This window comes from Medicago sativa, chromosome 1 (genome assembly GCF_051527215.1).
Source record: "Medicago sativa cultivar Bolivia chromosome 1, Bolivia_mono, whole genome shotgun sequence".
Classification (NCBI taxonomy): domain Eukaryota; kingdom Viridiplantae; phylum Streptophyta; class Magnoliopsida; order Fabales; family Fabaceae; genus Medicago; species Medicago sativa.
This window is the reverse complement of record NC_140749.1, coordinates 57,250,876-57,260,660: the sequence shown is the minus strand read 5'-3', so window position 1 is coordinate 57,260,660 and position 9,785 is coordinate 57,250,876. Positions and strand designations below refer to the sequence as shown.

At 33.9% G+C, this 9,785-nt stretch overlaps 2 protein-coding genes across 3 annotated transcripts; one reads left to right on the top strand and one right to left on the bottom strand.

Moving 5' to 3' along the window:
• Positions 1-879: 879 nt before the first annotated feature.
• LOC146955677 (small ribosomal subunit protein eS17-like) lies at positions 880-1,572 on the bottom strand. Its single transcript, XM_085722569.1, has one exon. It carries the CDS (start codon positions 1,482-1,484, stop codon positions 1,047-1,049), a length of 438 nt encoding a protein of 145 aa, XP_085578695.1. The 5' UTR covers positions 1,485-1,572; the 3' UTR covers positions 880-1,046.
• A 1,240-nt stretch (positions 1,573-2,812) lies between these two features.
• On the top strand, positions 2,813-5,953 carry LOC146955676 (bric-a-brac protein). 2 transcript variants are annotated; one of them, XM_085722583.1, is made up of 2 exons: positions 2,813-3,516; positions 5,663-5,953. In XM_085722583.1, exon 1 carries the CDS (start codon positions 3,317-3,319, stop codon positions 3,503-3,505), a length of 189 nt encoding a protein of 62 aa, XP_085578709.1. In that variant the 5' UTR covers positions 2,813-3,316; the 3' UTR covers positions 3,506-3,516; positions 5,663-5,953. The 2 variants fall into 2 exon arrangements, with proteins under 2 accessions (XP_085578709.1, XP_085578704.1); XM_085722578.1 differs by lacking the exon at positions 5,663-5,953 and adding an exon at positions 3,633-3,818 and having other exon boundaries at positions 2,829-3,516.
• The last annotated feature ends 3,832 nt before the right edge of the window (positions 5,954-9,785 follow it).

Sequence of the window (9,785 nt, the reverse complement as noted above, 5' to 3'; positions counted from 1 at the left end):
TGTAACACAAGGAAGCAAAACCCATGTAAGATGAGGCCCCAAACTTCAAACAAATACTCCCCCCATTAAATACTTCCATATTTCTCACCATTGTAGTTAAGGATTACAAAACTCTTGAAAACATTCATTGCCACCGCAAAACAAACATAAACCAGCTGCTAAACATCCTAACCCAAATCAAAAAACCTCAGAACAAAACAAACTCCCCAAATTGATGAAATTCCAAATAATCAAAAACAAAACTACACTGCAATTCATTTATTTATATATTTGAGTTTTAAATTTCAATAGAAGACCATGAACGAAAGCACAGATACCCCTGACCCTATAAGAATCCCCAATTAAGAACCAATCTTTTTAAAGTTGAATTGTCCCAAATCAACTCTACCACCAATCATTTATATGAAAACTTTAAATCCAAGACAATACATCCAGATGAACATAAGTTGTTAAAATAAATATCAACATGTTTAACAATTCCAAAACCACAAGTTGGACATCCAAATTGAAACATGAAACTTCAAGTTCTTTTACATTCTGTATACCATCTAGATGGATGACAATTCATGTTCACCGTGCACATAAGAGAGTTAGAATCTATGACGCACAGACACAAACACGGACACGAAAAACAGACACTTGGCACAGCACCAACACATCGACACCGGTAATAATTTGAAAAATACTACAATATGTGTCGGTGTACACAGGTCCGATCAATAGCATCAGTACTACAAAGGTTTTAATTATCCTAGACATTCACATTTACCAACCCATAAGCCATAACTATTGATACAAATGACAGTAACTAGCACAAAATCCTATGAACGAGTGTGATACCACAACATACTAAAATCAACACAATCAAATCACACAGAATTTAATCCAACAATATATAATATCATTCAATAGCATAAGATTAATAATTCGCAAGCAAACTGAACAAGATAAATCCCATAACAACAACTTAACAAGTTTCAAAATTCAAAACTCAGTAACATAAACAAAATTCAAATTACTCTTCTAAAACATTTCATCATTAAATCTCAAAACCTTCTTCCACCACCAGCAGCAACAACACCAGCACCTCTTCCAAACGGAACCTGCTGAACAGGAACAGGTTCAGCCTGAACAACCCCGGGAATCTCGGACATACCAAGAGCAGCAAGCATATCAAGAGTCTCCTTATCAACCTCAATATGGTCAGTTCTGATAGCAGAAACATCAGGAACGAAATCCATCCTCCTCTCACGCTCTTCCTCTTGTAGCTTCAACGAGATTCCACGAACCGGTCCCTTTTGAATCCTCTTCATCAAATGGGTTGAAAATCCAGCGATCTTGTTGCGAAGACGCTTTGATGGAATCAATGCAACTTCTTCAAGGATTTTTTTGTTGGTGTGGAAATCTAGGGTCATTTTTGAGTAGTAACGTTCGATTACTTGGCGTGAGGATTTTTTCACGGTTTTGGTTCTGACACGACCCATTTTGGTGAATGTGTGTGAGAGTGTGTGTGTGTGTGTGTGCGGTGAAGGAAGGAAGATGAAGACGCAGGGGAATTAGGGTTTGGTGCTTGAGGCGAAATGTGGTTGAGAGGGTTAGCTTATAAACTTCTGGAATCTGTTGGGCCTTTGAAATGGGCCTTAGCCCGTTTTCTATTGTGAAGGGCCTTTTTCCCAGCTTTTTCCAACATTTTCCCTAGAAAATTGCTTTTCACACTTCACACAAGGCTAAGAAACACCATAAAATGACAAGTTTAAATCCAACGGCAGTTAACTGATGTTAGATTTTAATCGACGGTAGTTAACTGTCGCTGAATTTTAACAGGTAGTAGCTAATTACTGATGGATTCTGGGGTTAAACTTGTCATTTTATTGTGTGTTTCTTAGCTTTGTTTGAAGTGGGAAAAACAATTTTCTTTTCCATTTTCCATCCAAAAAAATAATGATGATAGCTTTTGATGGAAAAAAATTAATCAGAACATATCTCTAGATAAGTTTGTGTCATTGAAAGATATGTTTTGATAGATTGATTGGCTTATGAGCAAATATGAGGAATTAAAAAGTAGTTAGTCTATTATTAAAAGAGACTATATTCTAGTACAAGGGTAACAAAAAAAAAAAGAAATGCAAAGAATAAAAAATCAAGAGTACAATCAACGACTGTAAAATGATATAAGATGAGAGATAAGATTAGAGAACTTTTAAACTTGGTCTTGGTCTTAATCCATCACCTTACTTGAACATTTACATGATCCCGAATTCAAAATGGAGAATTAACTTGATACAAAAAAGCATATTGTCGAACTCTAACTAATGAGGTGTCTTTGGTTGTAAAGAGAGTGCGAGAAGAGAGAAAAATGTGAAGAGAGTGTAGAAAGAGAGGAGTATGTGAAAAAGAGATGAGATTTGATATAAGAGAAACAAAAGAAATAGAGAAAAGAGACGTGTTGATTTTTTAAAAGTACCAAAATACCTTTAAATAAAAAAACCTTTCACATGTATGCTAATTTAATTAATTAACTCATCACACAACCACCAACACAATTAATTCAAGCACAACACTCTTTGTAGAAAAAAAAACATAATATTATTCCATGTCCGTATGCATATTTTTAGAATCTAAATGTAGTAGTTTAAACTCTAATTGCATAAAGTTTCTTTGGAGAGGCATTGGATTAGAAATCATAGAATATTTTGGTTCCTAGGTGTGTCAAGTCTTTTGAGAAATTCTAATTTCTTCTTGTGTCTCTTTAGAGATGCGAACTATCGCACAAACACGATTGCCGTGTGCTTTTCACATGAGCGGCGTAAATCATCGTCCACACAAAGTTTCAAATTTTTCTCTTTTTTAGAATGTTGAGAAATCTTACTTTCACACACCACACAATTCACCTCACACATGCAAAAAAAAAAAGGAAAATCCAATTTTTCTATTTAAAATAGATATAATCAACTCAACTCTCATTTCCTTCATTTCTACACGAACCTTCTTCCTTCAAAGTCCAAACCTTATTTTCCTATCATTACCATAATCTTCATACTTGAGAAACAAAAGACTTCACCAATTGTTCCCTTTCCAACCTTCAGTGATGATGGAATAATTTGAGTACCGAATACAACACTTTCATATAAAGGACAAATTAGTCATAGATGAATTAATTTATTGTCGATACAAAAATATCAAAAACTAATTTATTTTTATTTGTTTTAGGAAACTAAATTGGGCTAACAGGAAATTCACTCTTCTTCTATAAAAAGAAAAAACAGCTTTGACATATAAAAATGAAAATAAAAATTCAGTGTTTTAAAAAAAAAACATGGTGTATTGGTCGTACCCGCCGACGGGGAGGGAAATTGCGGTAACCGCCGCCGTGTTTACGATCGGTGCTTCGTTGTTCGGTGTCGGAGCTTATCTTTCGTTTGTTAACGTTGCTCCACAGCAGGCTCGTGCGAAAGAACGCAGTGAAGCAATGAGGAATTATCTCAGCAAGCGCTTCGGTGATTGATTTATGCATCGGTTAGATTTTCTGTCTCTATTGTTTCCATTTATGATAAAATTGAAGTCACACCATTGATTGGTTGTGTAGTGTTGTAAGGATGAGAACTTTAATGAATTTTGTGCAATTGATGCAGTTCCAAAATGAAGTAGATTGAAGTGGATTGTGATGATTTGTGATTAATTGGAGTGATGTTGTGAGTGAGAGCCTAGATAACTGAAGAGAATAGAGGTTTGTGTTGTCAAAGATATGAATTTTGGTGAAGAGTTGTTCTATTTTGTCTCAGGAATTTATGTAACCTAAGGAATTTGTTGACTTTGAATTATCCTAGCATGGCCTTAGTTTCTGAAAGGCCTTTGATTTTGATTCTTTAGCCTTGAAACTGCTATAAACAATATTTGGGGATTCGGTACCAATGATTATTGATGACTACAGCATGAGATAAAAGCTTCAATTGTTCCCTTATAACATATTTGATATCATATGTACCATAGATAGCCAACCTGATTATTGAGCCTAATACCGATAGCACCTCCGAGAAAGAACTTAACACATGTACTGTGATTCCTTCACCATCCAAGTCCTACTTCATTCATTGCCTTTGACATTGTCCATAGGAAATTTCTTAGGATACATAATGGTATGATATGAAGTTTATACTGAGTAATTATAAGTATGTCCTAATTTCTGTATATTATCATTTCTTGTCAATAAAATTAGCTGATGTAAATCAAAGGCTTGACTTTATATTGATGGATTGTTTGCTAAAGAGGTAAGAGTGATGCAGATGACAGAATTTTAGCCTATGTCCTATAGATCATCCCTTTCTTTTAAATCCAGTAGTTGTTTAAGTTGCTGACATACTCTCATATATCTCTGTGTTTTTTTTAGTGTTATGTGGGAGAATAATATTGCATTTTAGATAGGATCTTATAAGAATATCTAGTTTTCTCCCATGAAGTACATAGTGTGGATGAACAAATCGTTTTAAGAAGACATGTTTAAACCAATGTGGCCAAAACTGAGATTCTACTAAGGTTAGGTAGAGGTTTAAACATGCATATCTGCCTCCTTATCTTATGCGTATATTACAGGAAACAAGTACTAGCCAGATTTTACCAATATTCTGATCTCTTCCAAGACCACCATACCTGAATATGGCCAAATGAAATATAAGCAGCTAACCTTGAGTTTATTATGCCATTGTCCTGTCCTGCACTGTAGCAGGTCTCTTCTGGTACTGGAAGAAATTAGAAAAACAATCACACTTTGAAATCTGATAAAAAGAACTTTTTGACACAATTATCTTTTGGTTCATCAGTGCTTCTTGTAGTGCAAAAAGAGTCATCCAATAATACATGACATTTTTTTAGGCTGTTGAATGAACAGGCACATGAAAATTTGCTTCCATTCTTGCAGTAGGGCTGTCTGGTTATTAGAGTCCGAGCCAATTTTCTTTTCCCTTAATTGAAATAGAGACCAACTCAATGTGCAGAGCTTAATTAAACAATATGAAAGATTCAATGATTTAACTCTGTAAAATGCATAAAATGCGTAAAATGTATACGTGAATATGAATATACTTGAGAACACAAACACATGATAATAACGAAGCATGACCAACTTCACACTTTTCTTGGGGAATAATATATCTCCCGAGTTAAATTAGAATCCAAACCACCAATTACATAGACAACAAACACAGTGGTTATTCGCATCAGTGATTGATGCACCAGTTAGATTTCTTTCACATTTGTTTCAGGTTTTATTTATCAAGTTCCTTTTTAAATGAGTTTTTACAATTTTAATCAATCTATGAAGCATTGACATAGACAAACACAATGCTACCGGATATAACACAACACTTAATATGAGAAAACAACATAATTCAATATACATGTGTCGGTGTAAGAAATTCACACGTGTCGGACACCAGACACGCTTTGAATCAAAATTGCCGGTGCTACACAATCAATCATAAAGGTCAGATAATTACTAATATTTGACTTTTATCAATAACCACCTTCAAGGTTACGCACATGATTGGTTGTGATGTGCGTAAAACTTTTTTACACCGCCGATTCATAAAAATGAGACTCGTTAAAATTCATACATTGTTTCATTGAAGGAATTGATCCTTTAATAAATTTTACTCAATTAATGCAGGTCAAAAGTGAAGTAGGTTTTAATCAAAAAAGAAAAAGAAAAAGTGAAGTAGATTGAAGTGGATTACAATGATTTGTGAATAATTGAAGATGTTGTGACAACCTACCTGAAGAGAATAGAGGTTGTATACTCAAGGATATGACTTTGGGTAACTCTTCAGTGAAGGATTGCTTTATTTTGTCTCTGTGATTTGTTTTTTGTTAATATTAGAATGTTAGGTGGATATTTAATCATTTACCAGTAGGGTATGATTTCATATGATGAACAATAATTACTGTCTCTGGTCATATATATATATATATATATATATATATATATATATATATATATATATATATATATATATATATATATATATATATATATATATATATATATAGTTCAAACCTTTTTTGTGTTCTTAGGTATGTGATATATATTGTAAATTGTTTAAGGTGAAAAGTGAAAACAAATATCTGGAGATGTCATGAAAAATGCATGTATAATTTCCACATACAAAACTAAATTGGTAACAGGAGAAAGTATCAAACAACTAAACAAAACATATCAAACAAAATTATGATTGCAGGTTCAAATCTTTGTAGCTAAATTGCTTAGTTCTGTAAAATTTATAACTTGTTGGGGGCATTATGCTTTTCATGATTATTTCTTAGTTGTTGACTCCGTTGCTCAGTTGGAAGTTGGTTCGCTCTTCAACCTAGAGGAACTCGGTTCGAGAACTACCGAGTCCTTGTCCCAGTTCCTCTGAAGACCTTGAATTTGGATTCTGTAACCTTGAACATTCCTATAAACAATACTTCGGGATTAATAACCGATGACTTCAACACAAGGTAAAAGCTAAGTTGTTCGTTTATAAGTTTATAACAGATTTCACATCATATGTGCCATAGAGATCCAACCTGATTATTGAGTCTAATGCCAACAGCACCTACATAATATGTATTAAGATTAATTCATCATCTTAGTCCTACTTCACTCATTGCCTTTGATGTTTCTCCTTAGGAAATTAATTAGGCTACATAATGGTATGAGTTGAAGTATGAAGTTTGTTCTGGTCAATTTTAACTTTAAGAATGATTTAAATCCATGTGACTTAATGCATACTTTATGCAGTTTTTGTCAATAAAATTAGCTGCTGTAAACCTAATGCTTGACTTTAACATTGATGGATTGTTTGCCAAAGAGGTAAGCACAGCGCAGATGGAAGATTTTTAGCTTATAGACCATTGCCATACCGTTCTTGACTCGTAATTTTTTCGGTTGCTGACATACTCTCATTGTTGATCGATTCCCACAGGTTGGGAAAGGTTAAACCAGTTGTTTAAGAATCTGTTGAGTCTTTTTTATCTGTTTCCTCCATGTACAACCAGTTTATCGTATCTACTCAGGTTCTTCAATCTCCATTTCTCTACGCTTCCACTCTCAGTTGCAACCTCTACAATTGCGCCTGATAACTCCTGTTTTTCTTTCAGTTTGCAACCAACATTTCTTCGCTTCCAAGAACTGCGACCGCAGCCAGCCTTGATGGACTGCAACCTTCATATCTTCTTTCCATCTTCTTCTCCTCACATATTTCCCACATTCCCCTAAAATGTGTGTTTATGTGTCTCTTGTGAAAGTATGCATGTCGTTGACTTAGTTGAGCCAATATGGCTTCCCACTTTTTTATGTTTGTAATAAGGTAAAGTTTAACTATTTAAATATTAAATTTTAGACGCTCTTTAAATTTTAGACTCAAAATTTGGGTGTTCTGGAAGTTTGAAACCGTGGCACAATTTTGGGTCAGAATGTGGAGGTATTTCTGGAAGCAAAATTGTGGCGCGATGGTAAAAATCGTAGCGCAATTTTGCCTGGATCTAAACAATACATAAGCGCTATTTGACCCATTTGTTGAGTGGGATTGTGAATCTCATGGAAACCAACGGATGAAACTTTTAGGGAACTTATAAACTAAAGGTTGTGGGACTTTGGGTGAGATTTAAAGTGTCCAAATGTGAATCTTGGAGAACCAAAAAAGGGGGCTCTTGGGAAAGGGTTGATGCCTTTTGGGGGAGAGGTTCATGAGGTTTAGAAAGACATTAGTATAAAGTCATTTGTGAGCAACTTGGGTGAATCTATGGAAACCAAAAGTGAAGATCCTTAGGAAATCAAATGTTAAGAATTGGTTCTCTTTTGAAGGTAGATTCTAGAGTTGGGAAACAATTGTAAACACCTTGAGTGTGTGAAAATCATTGAGTCTTTTGTTCATGAGAAAAGATTGAGAAATTGGTAGAAATTAAGTGTGTTATTTGAGAGTTTGTTGAAGCTAATTTCTTGTAACTCTTTTGTATCTCTTTGTAAAGAACTCTTTGATAGTGAAGTGAGAGATCTCTATCGTACATAGTAGGTCATTGTTGAACCGAACTGGGTAAACAATTATTTGGTGTTGCCCTCTTTTCTCTACTCTCTTTATTTTGTTTATTATTTGGTTTGATTGTGGTTTTGCTTGACACTTAGTTGCTAGATTAGATCTAAATTTGTTGTTGTTGCTTGTGGTTATTTTGATTAATGATTGCAATTGATACTAACCCCATACATCTAAATTTTATTAGTGTGAAATTTGAAGTTACCGAATTCACAACATTCTTATTATTATATTATAATAATTGAGGGGTGGCTTCGGCTAATTTTTGGGTTTAATAGACGGGTTGAATACTACTTATAGTTTATTACATTAGTGGTTTTAATTCCACTTGTACTTGCGGACGTTGCCTTGAATCATAAATTTTTCATTTGTTGTAAAAAAAGTTCAAAAAAAGAAGAAGTTATACATGCAACTTTCAAGTCAAAGAAGTACACCGGTCTAAGAAGAAATCCTTTGGTTAACTGTGAAAAACGTTTAAAGTCTTCAATATTAATTATGAAAAGCAAGTTGGAACGTAATAAAATATATTCTTTTTTACAAAATGCGATAAAATATTTGGAGTATAATTACTCGATAACCTTAATAATTTAACTTCTTCTATAAAAAACCTTAAAAATCTGACTAACTACAATTATTCTTTTTTACTTTCTATAATATTTGATATTCATATTTTATTGATGGAGGTCTAATCAAAGTGTTTGGATGAGATGATACACGTCCTTTTAAAATTGCAGTCGCACTAAAACCTTAAAGTAACACTTTATCGTCTATCTTGTGCTGCTTGGATCGATTGATTGTACTGCCAAATCTTGTTAGGTATTGGATATGGATTGTATAAAATTTTATCATTATGTAGACCGCAAGACTTTTTAATTATCAAACGCCGAGAGTAGCCATGGACTTGTTTAGATATATCCATATTTTTCATTCGCAAAAAAATAAAACAGATTCATCATGCATGAGTACCCGACTGCACATAACTTGGTCATTAGTCATAAACGTGCTTCCCGTGGACTTTGTCACATTCCATGCAAGTTGTTTCTTTTTCTTTTTTACAAATATTATTTAAACTTTGCATGCAGATTTTTAATTATTTTTGCATGCATCTACTTAGCTACGTACGTCTTATCATTTTCACTTTAAAGAAAGGTAAAAAAGAACAAGGAATAGTAAATGTAATTTATCTCACTTTGGATAGGACGTAATGTTGGTATCCTATTTTGTTTTGTTGTCTTGGTAAATTGATTCCATTATAATTTACGAGAAAATCTTGTGTGGTCCTGGTCCACACAAGTGGTCTTTGGTCACACAAAGAGAAAAAAGAGAAGAGATAGAAGAAAGAAGAGAGAGAAAATGGAGAAGAGAGAAGAGAAGAGAGAGAAGGAAAAAACTTGTGTGTGTGACCAAACCAAAAATTCTTGGTCCTGGTCCACACAAGTGTTTCTCATAATTTACTATATGTCCTATAAAGTAACGCATGCATCACAAATTCTTTAAGAGGCAAGTCAAAATTGATGTTCTTAGTGACCAAGTTACAAGTTATTACAAAACCAAGAGAGAATAATAGGTGTCATACATCTTGGACGGTTAGGGCATAGTGGACCATATACTATTGGACCTTCAGTTCAATGAACATGGAATGGTCCCACATCTAGACCCTAGAAATCTAGATCCACACCTATATAACTCAACCCTACACTATAAAAAAACCATAGTCCT